The 24,305-nt window shown below is 48.5% G+C and overlaps 1 protein-coding gene across 6 annotated transcripts in view; it reads left to right on the top strand.

The window, feature by feature from the left end:
- Window positions 1-24,305, top strand: part of KIF3C (kinesin family member 3C) — a 79,258-nt gene that overhangs the window by 37,301 nt on the left and 17,652 nt on the right. For 5 of the 6 annotated variants that reach the window (XM_060169763.1, XM_060169761.1, XM_060169766.1 and 2 more), the window contains 3 exons: window positions 3,117-3,357; window positions 6,198-7,848; window positions 8,121-9,865. In XM_060169763.1, the coding sequence (XP_060025746.1) occupies window positions 8,333-9,865 (1,533 nt within the window). In that variant the 5' untranslated portion in view covers window positions 3,117-3,357; window positions 6,198-7,848; window positions 8,121-8,332. Of the gene's footprint in view, window positions 1-3,116; window positions 3,358-6,197; window positions 7,849-7,874; window positions 9,866-24,305 lie in introns of those variants that run through there. The other variant, XM_060169765.1, reaches the window with a different exon arrangement.

Below are 24,305 nucleotides of genomic sequence, written 5' to 3' on the forward strand. Positions count from 1 at the left end.
CTAATCAAAGAAAAAAATTGATAAATGTGTCTGTCTATGTGAAAATTAAGGAATCCTGGTTATAAAATGGTACCACCAAAAGAATGAAATGGGGACTTCCCTGGTGCTAAAGTGGTTAAGAATCCGCCTGCTGTGAAGGGGACACGGGTTTGATCCCTGGTCTGGGAGGATCCCACATGCCACGGAACAACTAAGCCTGCGAGTCACAACTACTGAAGCCTGTGCACACTAGAGCCCACGTGCCATGACTACTGAGCCCGCGTGCTGCAATTACCGAAGCCCACGAGCCTAGAGCATGTGCTCCGCAACAAGGGAAGCCCACGCGCCACAACGAAGAGTAGCCCCCCGCTCGCAGCAACGAAGACCCAACACAGCCAAAAATAAATTAAAAAAAAAAAAAGAATGAAATGGCAAGCCACAGAGAAAATGCTTGCAATGCATGGAAGCCATAAAAGGCTCAAAGCCAAAATATAAAAGAACTCTTATAAAGCAGTAAGAAAAAAGTGACCCAGTAGAAAAATGACCAAGAGACTTGAAGGGGCAATTCACAAAATAAGACACAGAAGTGCCGTGTCATAAGCATGTGAACAGGTGTTCAACTCTATTTGTTGTCAGGGAAGTCCAAACCAAAACCACGCTGAGATACCAAATGTCTAAAACTAAGAATGCCGATATTAAGTGTTGGTTCTGATGTGAAGCCACTGGAACCCTCATACACTGCTGGCAGTGCACACTGTTATTCCCACTTTGGAAAACAGTTTGACGTTATCAGCTGAAGTTGAAGATATGCATTCCCTGTGACCCAGCAATCACACCCCTGGGTGTATGTGCAACAGAAATGTGTCCACTGTGTATAGGAGACATGAGCAAGAATGCTCATAGCTGCACACCTTGTAATAACCCCAAAATGGAAACAACCTAAGTATCCATCAGGAGACAATGATAGGTTGTATATTCACACAACAAAATATTATATAGTAGTAATGGATGAACAACAGCCAGACACAACAACGTGGATGAATCTCTCAAATAAAAGAAACAGGAGAAAAGCCAGACACGAAATAATACACTCAGGTAAAGCTCAAGAAAGGACAAAACAAAACCACAATCTTTAGATGGTAAAAGAAAAAACAAGAAGCAAGCAAATGATTACCATGGAAGTCAGGAGACAGGTTACCTTAGAGAGGAAGGAGGGAATTGTGACCACAGAGGGTCCTGCAGGGGACTCCTGGGATGCTGTCAATGTTCTGGTTTTGGCCTGGGTGGTGGGTACCCGGCTGTTTTCTGAGAATTCTTTAAGTGATATATTTATGTAATGCAACTTTCTGAGTGTGTGGTTTATTCAACTGAACTATGTGAAATTGACAATATTCAACCCTTTTTAACTTAATAGTTAAACCTACTGGCAATTGCATATGGTTCAACCTAATATTTCATAATTAAAAATAACTTAAGTTAAGTAGCCATTCAAAATGATGGTCATGAAGGCTATTAATAACTTCATTCACTCATTTACGCATCAAACAGATATTTCCTGGGGGCTTGTTGTGAACCAGGCATATTTCTAGGCACCGGGATACAGACTAAAATTTGGTCCTGGTGCTCACATTCTAATGGGAAGATAACGTATAAACAGATACTGAAACATCGGGAATGTCATGTTGTGATAAATGCTATGAAGAAAAACAAAGCAGAATAAGGATATAGAGAGGGATGAAGAGAGATTTTAGGAAGCATGGTTAGAAAGGCTTCTCTGAGGAGACGACATTTGAAAATGCAGCTGAATGACGTGAGAGAGAGAAACCATGTGTAGCCATGGGAGAAAAAGCCTGTGGCAGAGGAAGGAGCAAGTGCACAGGCAGCCCTACGACTGGAATGTGCACGGCAGGATTAAGGAACAAGGAGACCAGTGTTACTAGTTCAGAGTGAGGGAGGGGGAGAAGAAGAAGACACGAAACGGGAGAAGTAACGAGGGACCCATCACAGAAGGCCAATGCAGCTTTGCAAGGGACTTCAGATTTTACTCTGAGAGTGATGAGAGGCTATTGGAAGGTTGAGAGCAGGAAGTGGTAGGATTTGATATATAGTTTAGAAGGAAGACTCTGGCTGTTCCGTGGAGGAGGGAGTCTAGGCGGGGTGGAATTACAGATTCCTGTTAAAATGCTACCACAGTGTCCAGGCAAGAGATGAAGGTGGCATGGACTGGAATGGCCATTTTGGAGACAGAATCAATAGATTTTGCAGATAGAACCCAGATAGGATTTTTTTGATGGATGGCATATAGGGGAAGAGGAAGAGGCATCAATAATAAGTATAATATTTTTCTTAAAAATAGGATGCGCAATTCTATATTTGATCAAAACTCTTCAAAACATGTTCTTAAATTACTTTTATGATGAGAAACTTAAATACAGCAGAGCCTAAGAAATGCAGTTGGGGAGATGGGATATTTTCATAGATGGATGGATAACACCATAAAAAAAGCAGAAGCTAATTGCCACAGGAGGTAAGGAAAGGAAGAGACCCCAGAGGCCTGGAGGAGGCAGGAAAGTCTTTACTGAGGAGGCTGGAGTTGAAAGAAGAAGGTGGAGTTAGTCCAGGTGAGAAGCAGACTGAGAGCTGCGCCTGGGGGCCCAGTACAGGGTGGTAGAAAGAGCAGGAGCTTTGGAGTTAGAGAAATTAGGCTCAAGTTCAAGTATTGCCACTTACCACTTGGGTTAGTGTAAAGGTTAGATAAAACAACTGTAACTCACCTATTAGGTGCTCAATACAGGGTAGCTTCTAAGGAAAGCTCTTTTTTAATATTCAGATTTAAAAATTTTTCAGATTTTTCTATTTTTTATTTTGGGGGTTGGGAGTGGGGAGTTAACTCCCCATTCAGTAGAAATTACAGCAGAGACAGGAGAAAATAAGCTGGGAAAAGAGGAGCTATTAGTAATCTAGACTTGGACATAGCTGGGAACCCTTGAGTGAGATACTCTCACACTGATTGAGAGCCCAGAAACTTCCTGTTCATCTAGGGATGGTGTCACATAGTCGTATCTCCCTCTGCTGGTAGAATTTGGTGTTGCAAGGTAAACCCAAATCTTGAATTACCTGCATCTGGAAATTTGCAGGCCCCTGGGAATATTGAAGCGCTAACTCTGCGTTCTTGGTATGGTCTCACCCAGACTGTTACTGAGACCATACTGGAAGAAGATGCTGGATGGGAATCCCCCGGGAAAAAAGAACTTTCATTGTCAAAGGAAATGAAGCAAAGGGAGCTTCTTCCTCCTACCAAGCCAACGATGGGTATGGACTCTTAGGAAACTGTCATTCAAACCAGGACTGAGCAGCAACTGTTCTGCCATCTTCACGGTAAGCTGTCCCCATGGCACAGGGGAAAGACCCCCAGGGTTTCAGTTTTGGAGTCTGAAGACTGACTATGCCACTTGGTGACTGGGTTTCCTTCCTTGGTCACTTAATTAGCCTAAAGCTTACAGTCCTCACAATATGGGGATATTAATATTTTCCCCTTTCCTGGGGTTGATGTGAGGATAAAGTAATAGAGATGATCATACTCTATTAACTGTAAATCACTCTACAAATATAAGAGTTTATTACTGTCACTTCTTTGTCTTGCCTCTCCAGTTTCTTGCCCTGAAGGTCTTACCTAAAGTATACAGAGTTCTGTGCTAGATATGGGGAAAGGAGACACAAAGACAAAAATCACAGCTCCTGTCTTCAGGGGGGCACACATATGGTGAGGGAGACAGATTCAGTTAACCACATTACTAGTCAGACTATGAGTACTATAAGACTAGTTAAACAACGAGCTATAGAATCATGAGGAAAGGAAAGATTAATTAGAAAGTAGAATCAGGGGAGTCAAAGAAGGTTTCCCAGAAGAGGTGATATTCATATGAAGCACAAATTCATATTCATTCATTCATATTTATTTTGTTTATTCATAAAAATATTTATTGAGCATATCTATGTGCCAGGAATTAGACTACAGATGGTCCCCAACTTATGATGGCTCAAATAATGACTTTTTGACTTTACAATGGTGAGAAAACGATACGTATTCAATAGAAACAATGCTTCAAATTTTGAAGTTTGATCTTTTCCTGGGCTAGTGACATGCAGTATGATATTCTCTCCTGGCTGGGCAGTGGCAGTGGCAGTGAGCCCAGTTCCCAGTCAGCTACGCGATCATGATGGTAAACAACTGATACACTTACGACCATTCTGTACCCACACAACCTTTCTGTTTTGCACTTTCAGTACAGTATTCAATAAATTCCATGAGATATGCAACACCTTATTATAAAATAGGCTTTGTGTTAGATGATCTTGCCCAATTGTAGGCTAATGTAAGTGTGCCGAGCATGTTTTAAGGTAGGCTAAGCCATGGTGTCCGGTAGGTTATGTGTATTAACTGCATTTTTGACTTAAGATATTTTCAATTTACGGTGGGTTTATCGGGATGTAACCCCATCATAAGTCAAGGAAGATCTGTAGTAATTGTGGATACAAAAATGAATGAAACAGACATGTATTGTCTTCACAGAACAACAGAGGAGGTAGACGAATAATTATTTAATTACAATTATGCTAAGTTCTATAAAAGAAATACAGGTGGGGAAGTCAAGAAAGGTACCGTAAGGAAGTGACATTCAAGCTGAGAGCTGAAGGAGGAAGATCAGGTATCTAGGCAAAGATGGTGAGGATAAATGTTCTATGCAGCAGAAACAGAATGTGTAAAGGCCCTGTGGTAGGAGTTGGAAAGGAGGTGAAGAAGGCCATTGGAACTAGAATACAGGGAGCAAGGAGGAAAGTGGCCTGAGATGAGACAGGAGATATTGGGTAGGTACCAGGTCATGTGGGGCCTTGGGGGCTGCATTAATGATTTGGACTTTAAGAGCAACGAGAAACATTGAAAGTTTTAAAGCAAAGGGTGACATGAACAGACATGTGTTTTTAAAAGAATACTTTGTAGAGAATGGATGGGTGGAGGTAAGAGTAGACCTAGGGAGACCAGATTGGAGGCTATAGTGGGAGGCCAGGCTAGAGAAGATGATGGCTTGGATTATGATATTGGCTGTGGAAATGGAGAAGTTGATAGATCTGAGAAATATTTACGAAGTTGAATTGATAGGATTTGGCATTTGAATAGATATGTTGAGGTTGGGGGAAGAGCTGTTTACAGAGCTAGGGACCATTCTTGGAGCAGCAAGTTTGGAGGAGAGGACGATGAGTTTGGTGTTAACAAGTAGTATTTCAGGTACTTGGGAGCTATCCAAGTGGCTATATCAATTAGAGAATTGAATATATAGAACTGGAGCACAGAGAAGTCTGGACTGGAAATACAAATTTAGGAATCATTTAGATACTAAGTGAAGCCATAAACTGTAGTGATCACTAGAGGGTGGCACTGGAAGAAAAAGAAGACTTAGGACCATTCAACGGTTAGAGTTGAAAGAAGTCAGTTGGTTAAGGATTGCTGAAAAGGGAGACATAGGATGTGAACAAACTTAAATGCAAAGGACAAAAGGAAGGAAAACTACTATTTCTTGAATGTCTTTTATGTTCTGGGAGTTTTCACATGCATTATCTTACTTAATCCTCATGTAAACGCTGTGAGCCAGGTAAGCATTCCTATCCTCACTTTTTCTACTGAGGAAATAGCTGTTCAGAGAAGTTGAATAATCTAGTTACTGTCACACATCTTGTAATCAATGGGATTCCCTCCCGTGCTGGAGGATCTGGGCAAGTGCCTTGCCAGGTAGTGACATTGGGTGGGGAGCGCAGGGCCAGAATCCCTTTTACCCAGCACTATAGTGCCAAGCAGGTAAGCCAAAGCAGAGGAAGGGTAGTCCAAAAAGCAAAGCCAAGTGCAACAGGAAAACAGTTCAAGAGCCAAATGGTCCATTCAGAAGTCAGGTTGCTGGAGCCAAAACCTCACCCAGTAATTGGTCCAAAAATCAAGTGAATCACAAGCAGTAGAACTTGATCAAAGAGAAGGCTAAGGAAGGCCAGGAAACTTCAGAACTGGGGAAGCCACCAGCTAAGCCTCAAGCTTCCAGTTGCGCTGGCATTTGGGTCCTGGGTATTCGAAGATGGGGAAGAGGTGAGGAGACAGGTTTTGTAGAGTTGAAGAACGAAACAAATAGGCCCTCGAGAGAATAACATGACTGGGAATGTTTTGTGGAAAGATTCTTCTGGCGCCTCTGTGAAGAAGGGCCTCAAGGTGGGAGAATATGGACACCTCGGATGCAATGCATAGACTCAACTCCCCTCTGCAGAGTGGAGCATGGGTAGGACGCTGGCTTGGTCCCTGGGCTTGAGGAATTATACTTGATTTGTATCCTAGAGGAAAAAATATGAAGACCCCAAAGTGGAACACCAAACACAGGCCTGGTCTGTCCAGGATTCTCAAGGAAGCAGGAGCTGTCAGGCAAGCCAAGCCAGGACACATGCATGTGTTAAGGGCTTGCTTAGAAATGAGTCTTCTCATTGGTACAGAACTTCAGGAGGATCAATGGTTTCATTTGAGCCTCAAAACCATTTTAAAACTAATTGTTTCAAATAGATGAGGAAACTAAGGCTAGGGCAAGGTAAATGACTGCCCAAAGTCACACAGTTGGATGGAGATTAGAACTGCAACTTGAGTCCAAGTTTTGTTTTATGCAAATTCTGTGTCTCTCTCTGTTAAGGAAAAGAGATTGGTCAGGGAAGGCTTCACGGAGGAGGAGGTGCTTGAACTGCCCACGCGGCAGGGCACCAAGTACAGAAGAGTAACAGGGTCCTCCTGGCAAAGTCACAAAGATGCAACACAGCACAGCCAGAAGGAAACGAAAAATGGTTCCTAGAATTGTGAGCTCCTTGAGGACAGGAAGGTCCAGCTCCTAGAATAAGGCCTGAGGTTTAGCAGGTGCTGGGTGACTGTTTGAAGGAATGAATGTGTGGAACACAGAGTCTCTCTAGGAGAGTAGCTGGAAGTGAGGCTGGGAAGTGGCAGAAGTCAGAAGACGGAGAGGTTTTATACAATATGGAAGGCTGGTGTTGGAGGAGGGGAGGGGACGAGGGTGCATGTGCGGAGAGGATGTGAGGAGAGAATCAGCTGGAAGCTGGTTCCAGGAGAGAGAAAAGGGAGGCCAGAAGTAAACCAGGGTAGGGAGAGGAAAGGACAGAGTCAAGAAACATTTAGGAGTTAGAATGCCTGGCAACACCCTTAAGGGGAGGGGTGACATGTACGAGTCTGCCGGCAGAAAGGCAGGAGCAGAAGAGAGACAGGGGATGCTGGTTGTGGAGGAAACAGGTGTGGGTAGCGGATACCCCGCATCCCCCCCAGCTAGGCTGCAACCTCAACAGTCACTCCTGGGGCAGAACGCCAGAGAGGGAGGGGCCTACCGGACTGGAGAAGTTATTAGCAACCTGCCAGAACCGGTTAACAAAGGCAGGACTACAACTCCCAGCATGCTCCGGCCCAGTGGGGTGACGGCGGGCGGTGGCTGCGCTGCACCCGTCTGGTGCGCACAGGACCTGGGTCGGCACCGGAGCCTGTCATTCCGGAGGGGTCTGTGGGGGTGCGAGCGGGCATGCACCCGGGTCCCCAGCGCACTGGCGGCGCAGGGCTCGCGATTCCCGCCCCACGGCCCCGCCCCTTGCCCCACCCCAGCCGGGCGGCTTAGCTGGGGCCGCAGCGCGGCGGCAACATCACTCTCGCTGCCGCTGCTCCGCCCCATCGCCTTCTGTTTTTCTCTCTCATTCTCCGGTGGCGACGGCGGGGAAGGAGGAGGCAGGGGCAGCAGCAGCCGCGCTGGCTGCAATGAATGATCCCCCAGCTGGGGGAGAGGACTCCAGGTGAGCCTCTGCCCTCGGGAGGGCCGGGACCCCCGGTCGCCCAGGACCTGCAGCCCCCCCACCATGGATCCCTAGAGGAGGAGGAGGACAAGGAGAAGACAGCTCTGCCGCCCACCCCCATCCCATTTTCCTCTTCCTTTATCTCATTGTTGCTGTAGCTGTTTACGGCAGGGCTCCCGGTGCCCCAGCATGGGGCGGGCTCCGGGTACTGCCATTCGGCCGGCGCTTCTCCCGCTGCTGCCCGGCGATTCTGCCTAATTCTCCCTCCGCAGCTGGTGCAGCGAGGACCGGAGAGCGGTGGAGGCCCGGACTGCAGCAGCGACGGGGCCACCTCCCAGCATCCCCACCCTAGGAGTCTACAGGCGGATTGAAGAACGGCGCCTGGGGGCTGGGCCGGCCCCGCCGATACGGACCTAGGGAGGACAGCAGGACCGCCTAGGCTGCGGAGAGGGGTGGGGGGGGTCAGGAAGGACAGAGCAGCAAGATGGCCAGTAAAACCAAGGCCAGTGAGGCCCTGAAGGTGGTGGCCCGGTGCCGCCCCCTCAGCCGGAAGGAGGAGGCTTCTGGTCACGAGCAGATCCTGACCATGGACGTGAAACTGGGCCAGGTGACACTGCGAAACCCCCGCGCTGCCCTAGGGGAGCTGCCCAAGACCTTCACCTTTGATGCCGTGTATGATGCCAGCTCCAAGCAGGCAGACTTGTATGATGAAACCGTGAGGCCCCTGGTAGACTCGGTGCTTCAAGGTTTCAATGGCACCGTGTTTGCCTATGGACAGACCGGCACGGGCAAGACCTACACCATGCAGGGGACCTGGGTGGAGCCCGAGCAGCGCGGGGTCATCCCCAATGCCTTTGAGCATATCTTCACCCACATCTCGCGCTCCCAGAACCAGCAGTACTTGGTCCGGGCCTCCTACCTGGAGATCTACCAGGAGGAGATTCGGGACCTGCTCTCCAAGGAGCCTGGCAAGAGGCTAGAGCTGAAGGAGAACCCTGAGACAGGCGTCTACATCAAGGACCTGTCCTCCTTCGTCACCAAGAATGTCAAGGAGATTGAGCACGTGATGAACCTGGGGAACCAGACCCGGGCGGTGGGTAGTACACACATGAATGAGGTCAGCTCCCGCTCCCATGCCATCTTTGTCATCACCGTGGAGTGCAGTGAGCGTGGCTTGGATGGCCAGGACCACATCCGTGTGGGCAAGCTCAACCTCGTGGACCTGGCTGGAAGCGAGAGGCAGAACAAGGCAGGCCCCAACGCGGCTGGAGGGACGGCCACGCAGCCCACGGGTGGTGGCGGTGGTGGAGGTGGTGGTGGTAGTGGAGAGAGGCCTAAGGAAGCCTCCAAAATCAACCTCTCGCTGTCTGCCCTGGGCAACGTGATCGCTGCTCTGGCGGGCAACAGGAGCACCCATATCCCCTACCGGGACTCCAAGCTGACCCGGCTGCTCCAGGACTCTCTGGGGGGGAATGCCAAGACCATCATGGTGGCCACCCTGGGGCCAGCCTCTCACAGCTACGATGAGAGCCTCTCCACCCTGCGCTTTGCCAACCGGGCCAAGAACATCAAGAACAAGCCCCGGGTGAACGAGGACCCCAAGGACACGCTGCTGCGGGAATTCCAGGAGGAGATTGCCCGCCTGAAGGCCCAGCTGGAGAAGAAGGGGATGCTGGGAAAGCGGCTCCGGAGGAAGAGCAGCCGCAGGAAGAAGGCCGTGTCAGCCCCGGCTGGGTACCCTGAGGGGCCGCTGATGGAGGCCTGGGTGGCCGAAGAGGAGGATGACAACAACAACTACCGCCTGCCCCAGCCCACCCTGGAGTCGGCCTTGGACAAGAACATGGAGAATTACCTGCAGGAGCAGAAGGAGCAGCTGGAGGAGGAGAAGGCGGCCATCCAGGATGACCGCAGCCTGGTGAGCGAGGAGAAGCAGAAGCTGCTGGAGGAGAAGGAGAAGATGCTGGAAGACCTGCGGCGGGAGCAGCAGGCCACAGAGCTGCTTGCAGCCAAGTACAAGGTAAGAGCCCCCGAGGGAGCAGGGGCTCTCCAGAGGTGTCCAGAGGGATCTGGGCTGGCAGGCTTTTCTTTGAGGGTCTGTGACCTGGCCGGAAGCAAAGTGTCCTGCCCTCCTGCCAAGAGCTCCCCTGGAGAAGGCAGGCGAATTTCTGCGACTCCGGACTGCCAGGCAGAGCCTCCCTGGAGCACCTAGGAGGACACACACACACACGCACACACACACACATGCACGCACGCACACACAGAGCAAAGCAGCAGGCAGTCTCTCAAGCCAGTGAGCTTGGACTGGTCTGACCTGCTGCCTGTCAGTCTCTGCTGGTGGCCCCCAGTACCGGTCAGGTCCACGGACAGCCAGGCGGGCACTCAGCCCCGTCTGGGTGTGGGTTCTCACTCTTGCCTGGCCACTTCCCTCATGACGTCCTCCCTTTGCAGCACCATCAAACCTCACACCATTTTAATATCTGACGTTTGGACACTTCACAGTTTACAAAATGCCCCACATACATGATCTCATTTGATTCTTACGGTAGCCATCCGGGGTCCTGCTCCTTAAACCCCCATTTTACAGGTGAGGGACTAAGGCTCAGAAGAGTGACATGACTGAGGTTCCATCCTACACAGTGGCAGGGCTGAGCTGGAACCAGTGGCCCTTGGGCTCTTTTAGTTCTTGGATGGCGAGGCAGGATTATACATGGGTCCTGCTCCCTGTGAAAGTGGTCCAGTGGTCCCCTGGGCCCATTGTGTAGAATCTTAGGAAGGAGATCACGCAGAAGGTTGGAAAGAGCACTGGGGTCTACGCTGGAGACCTGGCATCTTGGCCTAGCTCTGCTACAGCTCATTGAGTGACTTTGTGTACGTTGCTCCTTCCCTTCCTCAAGCCTCAGTTTCCCTTTTTGTAAAACAGAGGGTTGGCCTGGGTGATCTCTGAGGTTCTTCTGATCTGAAAAACAAACCAACTGGCCCCCACACCCAGACCTCATCCTAGTAAGTTCCAATTCCCCATTGCCCTGAGAGATATCAGGGCCTCTGCGTCCTTCCTGAGCTGCTCCCTTCCCTGGGGAAGCCTCCAGGCCCCGTTGGAACTAAGCTGCAGAGGCCCCCTGCCTGGCCAACCACAGACCTGTTAAGTTTCAATGCTGCAGATGCCATGACTCAATGTTCCAGGCATTTCCAGGTCCCTGGAGTCCTTAACACTGAAGGTTGGAGGAAGAACGCAAGGAACCGTGAGCTGATGACTTGCTGGGGGTAGAAAAACATTACCAGTTCTTAGTCCCTCTCAGGAGTGTGGGCTGGGGTGCAGGGAAGCCCTGCCTGGGAGGGAGAGTGGCAACGGCTGGAAGAGGGACAGATGAGCTGCAGGCCATTGTCTGTGTTATGGGAATGTGCTGCTACACCAGGGGCTCTGGCCTTGCTTATTTAGTATTTAATTCACCTCCAGGAGCTCAGCAAGGGTTATGCTGAGCCACTTCCTCAAAGGGATTGGTACATTTGGGGTCCTCCTGGGAGAAGCAGGATGTTAAAGGCAGGACAGTTAGACTCAGCTCTCCCAGGAGGAAGGGGACCCAGGCAGTCTAGTGCTTCCCACCAGGAAATCTTACATGGGCAATCTGTCACCAGTTTCATTACCAAGAGCCCCACCACCACCCCTTACTCCCTTCCCCACCCACCCTTAAAGCTGGGGGTCAACGGAGGCTAAGAGTGCACTTCAGCCCTGAGCAAATGGGTAGAAGGGATGAAGCGAAGGATCCAATGGGATCTCCCATTGTTGGCCACTCCCTGGTTCCCTCAGTAAGGTTCTTGGATCTAAGGCAATGTGGTGCATGGATAATGGGACTGTCAAGAGATCAGGGCGGCCAGAGCCAGAATTCTTGTACCAGAGGCATAGCCCACAGAATCCCCCCATCTTACAGCTGCCAGGGGCCTTGGAAAACTGAGGCCCAGACTTGCCCAGGGCCATACAGGTGAGTTAAGGAGAGCCAGACTCTTTGTACTTGCTCCGGCTTCTTTCCATTACACCAACGTCCTGATGTTGTTACCTGTGCTACCTGATAATCAGAGTAATTCATTTTTATGTAACTCTTTTATGTTTTAATCTCATGGAATCCTCCCAGCAACCTCAAGAGATGAGTATTACTATCTCCATTTGACAGTGATGAAAACCAAGGCTGGCGACTGTCTCTGTGACATGGGCTAATAGGCAGGCAGAGCCAGGACTGGAACCCAGGTCTTCTGATGGCCCCAGACCTGTGCTCTTTCCAAGTTTTCACGGATTCCTCCACATTTGATCTCTGTGTGACTCGGGGCAGAGGACTTTGCCTCTCTAGACCTCAGGTTTCCATTGGCCTGATGAGGGGAAGTCTGACACAGCTTCCTAGGGACTGGGTGCAATGGTCATTATGTGCCAGGCTTTCAGATATAAGTGAAGGGGGAGGGTTGCCTGGTAAATTCCAGGGGGGGGATGATTCCACATTCTGTGACTTCTTGTCACACCCAGCCCTGGACGAACAGCAGCCAGCAAGCCCTGAGTGGAGCCTGTATAGAGGACCCCGACCTCCCTATAGTCCTTAAGGGACTGCTGGTTCAGTGTTGGATGTTTCTAGGATAGAGGAAGCAATTTGAGGGCTCTTGAGGGATCCACTGGGTAATGAGGGGAGGAGCGTGTGAGAGATAATCCCAGGCCTGCCCATTTCACAGGGTTGTGCTGAAGATTAAATGAGATCATTAGTGTGAGGGCATTTGAAATATGTTGAAAGCACTACATCAGTGGAGGGCATTAGCAGCCACTGGGTGGCTTCTGTCTGCCAAGCAGGGGTCCAGTGATCTCTAGGACTGACATCTTTGTCATTGGCTTAACGCTTTCCTTCCCCTGCCATCCCGGCTGCCTTGCCATAGCCCTGCAGCCCTGGAACAGTGCCAGGCGAGAAAGATCCGGGAGCCCTCCGAAGGCGGGAGCTCCGGTCCCTCCTGGAAATTAGCTGAGCTTCTGCTCCCCATCTGCAACACACGCCGGCTCCCACTTTCTGAGTTTCCACAACTCCCCTTGTCGCCTCCCTCATTCCCTTCTTCCAGTTCACACCACCCCTGGGGGCAGCTGAGCGGTAGCTGATGCGACCCAGTGCCCTCATTCACTCTCTCTGACTCATCTTACAGTCTGTCTCGCCTGTTTTCCCTGCCCGCCACCTCTAGGCTCCCCGTTCCCTTTGTTCTCCCCTCACTGTGTACAAACACCATGCCTGTCTCCTTGGAGTCTCCCTTCATATTTACCTCGGGCCTCAGGGGATGGGAGGGTGTGCAAGTGTCTGAGGGTTTGTGATTGTCATTAGCGCCCTGTTTATCAGTAGTCACTAGCCATCCATACTTACCTGGTGTCTCCGGGAGGGGGGGCTTGATAGCATACTAGACCTGAGAGGTAGGGAGAGTTGGTAAAGTCACAGGCAGAGCCACAGCTGAGGTTATGCCTCTGCACAATGGCGACTCCAGTGTTTGTGCACAAGGCACGTACGGCAGTGAGGACTGGGATGCCCGTAGCTTGATCTGGAGAAGGCCCACTTTAATTGTGCAAGGAACACTTTTTTTTTTTTTTTGCGGTACGCGGGCCTCTCACTGCTGTGGCCTCTCCCGTTGCGGAGCACAGGCTCCGGACACGCAGGCTCAGCGGCCATGGCTCACGGGCCCAGCCGCTCCGTGGCATGTGGGATCTTCCCGGACCGGGACACGAACCCGTGTCCCCTGCCTCGGCAGGCGGACTCTCAACCACTGCGCCACCAGGGACGCCCCGGAACATTTTTTAATGACTGTTTTCATTTTGAGCTTAAGTTTTTGAGGGCTCGGGCTGGATGATTTCTAAAGCTTTGATTCTAGATCTTCAGAGGGAAAGAAGAGTATGTATGTAGGGGAGGCACGGGCTGCAGATGAGACACTATGCAGGCTGGAACTGACGGGGGGACTGGAAGAGGTAGAAACAACAGCACTGCTTGTTGATCCCCAAGTAAGTAGGTCTGGAGGGAGGGGGCGGGGTGCTGCTTGGCTAGAGCCCAACTCTCTCTGTGGTGGGTATGGGAAAGAGACCCTGCAGAAGCTGCCCCCAAAGCCAGAGGGATGAGGTCACTACAGAGAGTACAGACCGCACTGAATTTTTACTGTCTATTTGTGGGCCCCTCTTCTTCCTCCCATTTCTCAGCATTGGCATTAACCATAAACAGTTATGCAAGAGGTGTTTCAAGCCCGAGAAACAGCAATAATTGCAAGAATAATGCCATTTACTTAACACTTGCCACGAGCCAAGTCCTGTACCATATATGGTATACAAATTATCTCATGTAATCCCTACAAGCACCTTCCATGAAAGGTGTTATTACTGTTCCCATTTTATACATGAGAAAACTGAGGATTTATGACTTGCCCAAGGCCTTATGGTTTGTATATAGCAAATCTAGTTGAGCCCAGATTGGTTTGACACAAACTTGGATCCTCTTTTATGCTTAAAGAATCAGGAACATTGGGCTGGGAACTGGTTGCTGGGGAGGTGCTGAAAAATGACAGGAGCTGGTGTAAACGTGTTGAGTTGAAGGTGACAAGAGTCCCGTAGGCAGCAGGAGGTGGAGCAGGGGAGTTTAGAAGCAAGCACAGGACTGGAAGTGGAGTTTGGGGGCTCATCTGTAGAAGAGGGCTCAAATGAGCCCCCTGGCCCTCTGTTCTGGACGCTCTCTCCCTTTATGTAAGTGACTCCCAAATCAAGGTCTCCTGTCCAGGTCTTTGCTGACCTTTTTTTGTAGAGTGCTGTTTTCGGAGCATGGATATCAGAGTCAGGCAGGCCTGGGTTTAGTGATTTACTAGTTCTGAGACCTCGGTTTCCTCATCTATAAAATGGGATAGTAACAGTACCTATGTCATAGTTCTATTGAGAGGATGATAATCGACATTAAAGCACTTTGCATGGTTCCTGGCATGTAAGTGTTCGTAAATAACAACTTTATTACTGTTATCTTCGACTGCTTAATGGATGTTTTCACTTGACTACCTTCCTGATGTGTTAAACACATCACATTTTCGTCTGGCATTCAAGGCCTACCAGAGTCTCGCTGTAATATATGTCATCAATCTCGCCTGCCTAAGCAAGAGATAAGAGAACCTAACAGCCAACTCGTCTACCCCATACTTTGAACTCAGGATGTACCTCACTGCCCTTCTGCTGATTGCACTGTTTTTGTATCCTCGATTATCCTGGTAACCAGGGAGTGGGAGTTACGGGAGCAGGTTAAGCTCAATGTAAAGAACTTCTTAGTAGTTAGAATTGATCTACTTCTAGAGATAATGGGCTCCAATCCCTGGAAGTGTCCGAGGAGAAACTGAATGTCACAGTTGCTCTAAAGGGATTCAGGTACCAGAAAAGCCATTGAACTAGGTGATCTTTAAAGTCCCCTCCTCTTCAAAGTCCTTAATTGTTAAAAGTAGTATTTTTTAAAGCAAAATATAAAATGTTCAGTTCATCTTTTTGAAAATTAAGGTGACAGGATTTAAATGTTAATGAAGGAGATCAACCAATAATAGAGATATTTCCAGCTCTCTATCATGGCCAATTAGAGAAAGACAATGAGAAGCAGAAAATAGAAGAAAATAGGAGGAAAGACAGGAAAGAAGTAGAGGGGGACAGTGAAGAGGGGAAAGAGAAATGGAGTCACAGAGCCGGGAAGAAAGAAGGAGAGAGAGTGCATAAGGGGTGGACAGCAGTGTTTCTGGGGAGAAGAAACCCCAACTGGGAGAGAAAATGCTCTGGAGGAGAGAGTGAAATAGTATTGTTCCACTCTCCTGATCTTAAGGTTAGTCTCCACATAGGGCTGTGTCCAGTCTCTAGAGACTCCCCAATAATCTGGGGAGCGTCTACGATCCCAAAACTGGCCTGGTTCCTTCCACATGTCCCCAAGGACACCAGCCCCATGCCAGACACTCTGAGACTTACAGGGCCGGGTCGTCACGGAACTGTGTGCACCCGCACCTCCATCCCAGCTGAGTCCTCCATGATCCTTAAGAGAAGAAGCCTCACCATAGCAAGTGACCAGAGCTCCAGGCTGGGTCTGGTATCTAGGTCAGAGTCCATGGCCTCTTGGCACTGTTGGGAGCAGTAACTTTCATTCCTTCGTCTCCCTGGTGGGTGTGGTCAGTTAACAGAATTTCCATGAGCTGGGGGCATTTGGTAATATAAAGGTTGGACCAGCAGGAAGCGTTTAAGACTAATACATTTGCATCAGAGGTTCTGGGATTCAAGTTATGTTGGGGCTCAGCAGGCCTTTTGGTCCAGTGTTGGGTGTCTCTTGCTGTGTGTTGGCTGGCGGAGTGTATTATCATATTGCCCTTAGTCATCTCCAGCCCCCGGATAGCGCGCAAGATTGGATGAAGTGGCTGTGATAATGTTCTCATTGTGCTCTGAGGACTAGGAGGAAGGGCCTGGAATTCAGTGGGAGAAGGGTACCCCCTCCCATCTGTGCCCTGCCAGCCTGCTGTCCCTAGCCAGTCTGGGGCACTTCTGGGGCCAGCTGGGCCTGAGAGCTGCTGAAGCAGGTAGCCTGAGTAGATAAGAAAATGGTCTCGCTTCCCACCAATCCAGCCCTTCAGCCATGGGAGCTGCACAAGGCAGACTCCTGTGCTCAGAGCTTATAGGGCCCCTGTACCGGTGCTTTGGAGTATATCTAGAATTTTTAATACCCCGAGGAATTCCTGGGCATTAAATCCTGGTCAGACTAAAGACTTACTTTCTAGTTGTCTCCTTTTCCTCTCAGATGTACTTAACTGAGGGGTGCCAGGCCCTGGGTTGAACTGTTTCTGCCATGGTAGGTAATGGACCTGCAGGCTTTCTCCTTTCTTCATGTGAGCCAGCAGAATAATAATAACAACGACAACTGGAATAATAACGGTAGCTACCATTTCTTTAGTGCATGTTTAATGCCGAGTACTCGCCCTACTCTCGCATTGTTTGATTCAGTCTTCACGATAGCACCATGAAGTAGTAGTGTTTTAACCTCCATGTGACAAATGAGGATACTCAGGCACAGTAACAACGAGGGAACCATCCAAGGTCACATGCCTGTGAAGTGTTAGCAGCAGCATATGAGCCTATGTCTGCCTGGCTCCAAAGCCCACGATCTTCCCCTCCACACTGTATCACCAACTCAGAAAGGAAGGCTCCACGCCAGATCCCTGGTGGGTGGGCCCCAGTGGGAGCACTTGTCTGCTGAGATGCTTGACTCAACTCTGTCCTTCCGCATGATGCAAACCCCCAGCCTCTGACCTCAGCCTAGAGCCGTTCGTTCATATAATCGACAAGTCTTTTTTAACACTATGACCAAGAATACAAGTCAGTAGATAGGGTTAACTTTGTCTTGAAATTGTTTAAGTTTCTGGAATGAATCACAAGAACTCACCAATAATGGTTATCTCTAGGGATTTTAATAGGAAGGGGGCTTTTATTTTTCACTTTATAGTGTTTTTACAACAAGCATATATTACTTTGTTAATTAAACAAAAACAAATCTAGAATTTTTAAAGGAGAGAAAGATATAAAAGAAATGTGTTAATACATGGTTGGAAGATTGGCTTAAATGAATAATTGAGGGGAATCCAGAGTTGATAATAATTCTTAATGATACCCAATTATTGGTAATCCTGTGACTTTGGACAAGTCACTTTCCCTCCCAGGGACTGTAAGAAATGATCAGTAGATGATTCCTTGCTTTCTGCACCATTTGCCTATTCATCTTGGAAGCGGCGGGTCAGGAGCCCGGGGTGAGAGACAGCCTGGATGAGGGGCAGTGAGGGCTGGAGAGGAATGACCAAGCACTACCTGGAAGCTGGAGGCTGAATGACCCGGGATCTGTAAAATACTGAATCTGCACTTTATGGATCCTTAGGTCTTATCCATTGCTGGCTTTGTTGCGTTCTGTTGTCTGGCTGGGTTTGCATCCCTGGTGCTGGAGAGAAACCCTTTAGCACAACACAAATAAGTGAGGGGGGAAAGACAAGGTAAGGATCAGGTCTGAAGTGCTCATGGTTTTCTTACTCAAGTAGATGGGCTGATTTTTTTCTTCCTGCTTGTCTCCAGGGTGGACTGAAGCATTTCTGGGCATCCGTACCCTGTCCAGGGCAAGGCTGGAAGTAGAGTCCAGCTTACCTCACTCCCCAGCCAATACGTTTCCTGATCTCTGATTGTTCCTTCTTCTTGATGAGAGAATTACTAGCATTTGAAAGACCATTTATGTAGTTTTTTGAGCCATCCAAGGAGACTCAAGGCAGGAAACTCGGACGCGGTTTCCTGATTTATGTTCCCCAAGGCAGAGAACCACTGAAAATAGCACTATTCTTCCCCTCACCATTGTCTCTTTCATTTCTTCTTCCCTTACCGCTGGTTCCTTGAGATCTATAACCAGTGGCCACAAAAGGAGAAACAGGTCTGTGATGGTAGGCATGGCCGTATTTCCTGAGAGGTGGGAGCCAGGATTGTTGCAGTAGTTATTTTGTTTTGCTCTTTGTGATGAGTGGTGGGTAAATGTCAATCAGGTACTGGAACAGCAAGTAACCACTGACATTTGATTGTACATTATCATTTACCAGGTAGTTCCACATCTATTATGCAACTCACCATTCTTACCCAAAGCCTGCAAGGTTAGTGGGTATTTGCACCATTTTACAGATGAGAAAACTGAAGTCCAGGAGCTGATGCCCTAGATTTCTTAGCAAATAGGATGGTAGAGTGTGTACCAGGATTCAAGTTCTCTGACTGTCATGCCCAGTGCCCTTTACATCTTTCCACCATGGAACTTGTGAGGTGGCCCTTCCCGTGAGCATTTGGGTTTCAACCTCTCTGGGGGACCCTAGTATTACTGGCGACCTCCCCCCACACACGCAGTTAAGAGCTCTATCCCGCTTCTCTCAGAGGCCCCTATAAGAACTTCACACAGGCAGAAGCATCTTTAGCAGAACCCTGCCTGTTTCATCTGGAAGAGAAAGAAATGGTGCCCTGAGCTTTCCTGATGGTTCCTGAGTTGGCAAAGGTGCTAAGACCAAATGTTGCTTTTCTCCAAGGCACCTTCCTGCCTGAACCCAGGAGAAAGCTGTGGACCAAGAAAAAGGACCCTGGACTTGGAATTAGGAAGCTGATGTTTAAATACTGCTTCTGCCACTTACTGGCTCCATAACCTCAAGCAAGTCACTTCACCTGTCTGAGCCTTAGTTTCCTTTTATGTCAAACGGGGATCACACTCGTTATCTCATAAGGTTCTTGTGATGATGAAATAGGAAGATTAATGCAAAAAGGACCTAGCCCAGCCACAGGCACATGGCAAGTTGCATCTGAGACTCCTGTCTCCTGCAGAATGTCATAGATTAGCTGGCAGTGGCAGCGCAGAGCCTGTTTGGCTTCTCTGTAAAATCATCCTTGATGATATCTCCTCAGAAGGGTGGCTGTCTGGGCCTGGCTGTCTCCATTCTGGCTTTCCAGATCAGCACTTAATGAGTGTTGGGGTCTCCTTCTTCCTCCTGATTTTGCACTACAGTTGCTCCTGGAATGGGAAAAGGTGAGCCTCTGAATATCCCAAGCTGTATCTGCAAGCTGACATGGTCCCTGTGGTGATCTTGGCTGTTAATTGTCACAGCAGCTGACCTGCCTCTCATACCTGGAATCGAGGACCCTAATCGAGTTGGGAAATTATTTGGAGAGTGCATAGTCAATATAGGAGCAGACACACATACCGCTTCCGTAATTATGGGACTCCAGGCTTAGAATTCTCCATCTCTGGGCCTCAGTTTTGTCATCTGTAAAGCAAAGGGGGTTGGGATGATTCCCTGAGGTCACCTTAGTTATCCGGTGATTCGTTTCCCTCTTGCAAGAGTCAGACCGTGTCCTTGGAGCTCCCAGCCCTGTCTTTTCCACCCCACAGCCTCTGCTGGCCTTTTAGTTACAATGGACATATTTAGAACCAGTAGAACCAAACCCAGTCCTGTCCACAGGCCCCACCCACCTGGACTCTTTTGCCCTGAGACATCACAAGGGCAGCATTAACTGGGGCAGCTAAGAGCTCTAGGGAACTTTTCCTGGGGACTAGAAACCCCATATTCTGCTTCGTACCCTCCCAGCCTGAAGTGGGCCCAGGGATTTGAGGCATCCCTGTCCCTCCCTGCCCTCCTTAGGTGATTAAAGTTAAAGACAGAGATCTCTGAGGAAAAGGAGGAGACGGCCACTGGTATCCTCCAAGAAATGGGGAAAAGCAAGAGCAAAAAAGCTGTTTCTAAGCAAAGAACTGCAGCCATGCATGACATATTTCAGAGCGGGGGGATGAAACAGGCACCAATGAACTGAGACTGGGGAGAAGCGGGCACTGAGGCCCTGCACCTGGATTGGGGCCCACCCCCAGATTTCGTGCCAGGACCAGCCCCATCTTCTAGCATAAGGCAGGTTCTGTCAGGCAGGCTTGGCTGACAGTGTGGGCTGGGCCGGTGGGCAAGACTTGGCGAGAAACCGATAAGGCACATTCGGTTGTCATTTAAATCACATGTGTGTCGGGGCAGGGTTAGGCAGAGAAGCATAGGGGCAGTGGACGAATGGAATGGGGTGATACAGGCAGTCAGGCATCGTCCAGGAACTCTCTTCATGGAGCCCGGGGCCTGGCCAGAAGGAGACATCCTGAAGCGAGATTTCCAGGTCCAAGGAGGAGGTTTAACACGAAGCCTGATGAGCAAGAATCAGCACAGAAACCAGTCCCGGGAATCATGTCATGGGGGTGGCAGTGGGAGGAGGGTTGGAACTTGGAAGCCCTGGGAGTCTAGGCTGATGCATCAGATTCCGGGCCTGATTGGCAGCTGAAGTTCTGCCTGACAATGTCCAAATGGGTTTCTTGAGCTAGGTGTGGGCAGCTGGAGAAGGTGTGGGCCGAACAAACAAAGAATTGTTTTGAATCAGGTCCATCTCCACACTTTAAAATCACCAAAAATAAATTTAAAAAAAAGCATAAAGGAGCATTTTGTAAAAGGAGAGATCAGACCTTTGCAAGCCTACCGCAAAGGTATAGAGAATATAAAATAAACGGGAGGCTCAATTTTATATCTCTTATTAAGTAAAATTGAAAATCATGATAATACTGCATGACTATGACATTGTAATAAAAATGGTTCCATTATTTATTGCTGGCAGTGGTTTAGAAAGGTAACTTGACAGTATGTTCTAAGATATACGAAATGTTTATAACCCTTTGTCCACTCCTGAAATTTCCTTCTAAGAAAGTCTCTAAAAAAGCAAAAAATTGGGAATTCCCTGGCAGTCCAGTGGTTAGGACTCAGTGCTCTCACTGCCAAGGGCCTGGGTTCAAGCCTTGGTCGGGGAACTAAGATCCCACAAGCCACGCTGCTCGGCCAAAAAAATTATATGCACAAGAGTGTTTATTGTAAACATTAAGCAAACAACCAAAATATCTTATAATGGGGGTTAATTAAATATATTATAAATCATCCACTCTAAACATTATGCAGACATTAAACATAATCATAAACCTTATGGAAGTAACAGGAAATTCTTGAGATATTTGATGAAATGGAAATAGCAGGACATAAACTTATATTTATACCATGTCTATAGATGTGAAAAAATGATGTGTGCATATGGAAAAATCTGGGGAAAAAAGCAATTTAATTAGCTATGAGGAGGAATACATGAATTTTTTTCCCATTTTGTTTTATTTCTGTGGTTATTTGATGTTAGTGCAATTTTTTTTTCTGAAAGCGGAGAAAGACAATAAAAGGTTAAAAATGTGTCCCCAGAATCCTTTAATGAACTGTGAGGTATTTAATCCAGTGCCCCTGAGATAATACATTCCATAAATTTATTACCGTCTATAAACAGAACTCTTTGTTCTGAAACTCAAGGTACAAGCTCTTACTCTCTGTACCAGGGATTGATTGGAAAAGCCTGGAGCTTTCCTTTTCACACCTGTTTTGATGGTATAATTTCCAGGTCCATCCTCTTAACCTTTCTTTGTCTTTGCCAACTAAAGAGTCCTATTTTTTTTAAGTCTCTTATAATAGCCCTTGCGTGGTTTTAGCTGCCCTTCTCTGGATCTTCTCTCTCCTTCAAGTCCCCGGAGATGCAGCAAGGGACTACACACAGTACTCCAGATTCAGCTGCATCATAGTTTTATATTAGGGTAGAATGATTTTTGTGTTGTTTCCAAAAAGCCTTGGTGATGGTGCCTGGCCAGATGCTCTTAGCTTTTTTAGCTGTGGCAGCATATTAAGCCAACGTCTTCTGGGAACAACAGAGAATTACTCCCCCTCTTTTCCCTCTGTTTTGGTTTATAACTGATCGCTCACAGCTATCATTTAATGAGTAGAGCGAAGATTACTTTTTCCCAAAATGTAAAACTCTAACTGAAGCTCATCTGCCATTTTTTGGTCAGCTCACACGGCCTAGAAATTCTGCTTTTTACCACCTGCAAGAATCTGGAGGCATCTGTGAAGTTGGTATTTTACCTGTACACCCTTTCTTGCATGATTTCTGATGGAAATCAGTACCCCCATTTAACATTTGGACATTTTTTCCACCTAGAGAGGTGCCTGTTTATTTCTGTTTCCTTTCCCTCATCCCCCTCCCGTTTCTCTGTCTCCTCACCCCCTCCCCCATGTAACTTTGAGTAACCTCTGATGTAGGACCTTGCCAGGAGCATTTTAACCTCTAAAGTTCTGGCCACTGGCTTCCCCGTGGACTGAAATAATCTATTTTGTCCCTGAAAGAACTCTTGGAGATTAGTCAGACATGATTTCCTCTTGCTGGAAACATGTTGCTTTTCTTTTAGCAGGTTCTGCTTCCTATAGCACACCACACATTGTCTGCAGTAGGAAGAGCATGGGCTTTGGAGCCAGGCAGACCTGGGTCTGGATTCTCCATTTAAATTGAACAGCTGTGATGTGACCTTGGATGGATTACTTAACCTCTTTGAGCTTTCAGCAGAAAAATGATGGTGTTAGTAGTATGCCACTTAAAACACGTTGCACAAGTCACCTGGGGGTCTCGGATGCTGAGTCACTAGGTCTGCATAGGGCCTGAGATTGTGCATTTCTGACAAGTTCTCAGATAATGCTGATTCTGGGGACTGCTAAAGCAGTGCTTCCCAAATTTGCACCCTGGAATCCCCTGGGAACCTTTGAAAACCACCGATGCCTGGACCTCACCACCTGCCCCCTCCATTTCCAGTTTAACTGGCAGTGGGATGTAGCCTGGGCACCGAGCCTTTGAAAAGCTCCCCAGGTGATTCTAATGTACATCAGAGTTTGAGACTCAATGCCTAAAGGGTTATTAGCAGAAGTAAGAGTGAGACACCTGACACATAGCAGGTGCAAAGAAAAGGATGGTTTTCTTTCTCTTGGTGCCTTGCCCTGTGCTTCTCTCTCCATCCTCATCCCCAGTCTTTACATCAGGTAGGAGAAGGCAGGGCATCAGCTGTCGCCCTGTGTCTTCCTTACTAGAGTCTCCTCTAGAGCATCTGGCTTGGGAGTTCTCACTGCCACTTGTGAGGGGAAGGGACCAAGATAACCCTGCCATGTGGCCTGGCACTGGGAGTTTCAAAAGGCGATTCTAATATGCAACCTATTTTGAGAACTAGTGTCTTTCTATTCGGTGGCAAAGAGTGAAGAACACTAGGGCCACATAACACACCAAGGGAAGTGTGAGGACTCAGGGCTGGAGCGGGCAAGTGTGTCCTCGAATGGGGGGCCAGGCCAGATACCAGGTCCCCCCAAATGCCATTACAGTTAGAGGGATCAATTATCCATGGCCTGCAGCAGTCAGGGGCTTCCTCTGTGGACAAGCAGAGCTGCTGCCTTCCTCCTTCCTCCCTCTTCACACCCAGCCCATCCCTCCTGCCAGGCTTCCCAGATGCCCAGACCCTGCTTCTCTGCCCCTTAGCCAGTGCATGTGGGCTGACCAGTTGAAGGAGAAGCTGAGGTGAAGATCCAGTTCTGCTCTAGATGAGTGAGCCCAGAGAAAGGACCTGGAAGCCCCCCTCTGAGGCTACCCCAAGGAGTCCTTTCTGTTCATCAAACATATTGAGCATTTACTGTGTGCCAGGCACTGTGCTAAGTCCCAAAACTCAGATCCGAGTAAGACATGATTCCTGACCTGAAGGAGCACACAGAGGAGACAGGATGTAAACAAATGATGGGACAATATGGGAAAATAGTAGGAAAGTGTCCTAGCTATTGAGGAGGACTAAGGGAGGAAATGTGCAGAGTCGAGGGAATCAGAAAAAACTTCCCAAGATGCTCAAGCTGTGTCTCGCAGGGGAAGTAGCCATTTTCCAGGTGGATGTGAAGCAGGGAGAGAAGCCTGGTCTTGTGAAAAGGCACAGCCCACTCAGGGGGCTGGGATTCTTTTGGCAAAGCTGGAGCACAGAGCACATGTGGGG

Source organism: Lagenorhynchus albirostris, chromosome 13 (genome assembly GCF_949774975.1).
Source record: "Lagenorhynchus albirostris chromosome 13, mLagAlb1.1, whole genome shotgun sequence".
NCBI classification, from domain to species: domain Eukaryota; kingdom Metazoa; phylum Chordata; class Mammalia; order Artiodactyla; family Delphinidae; genus Lagenorhynchus; species Lagenorhynchus albirostris.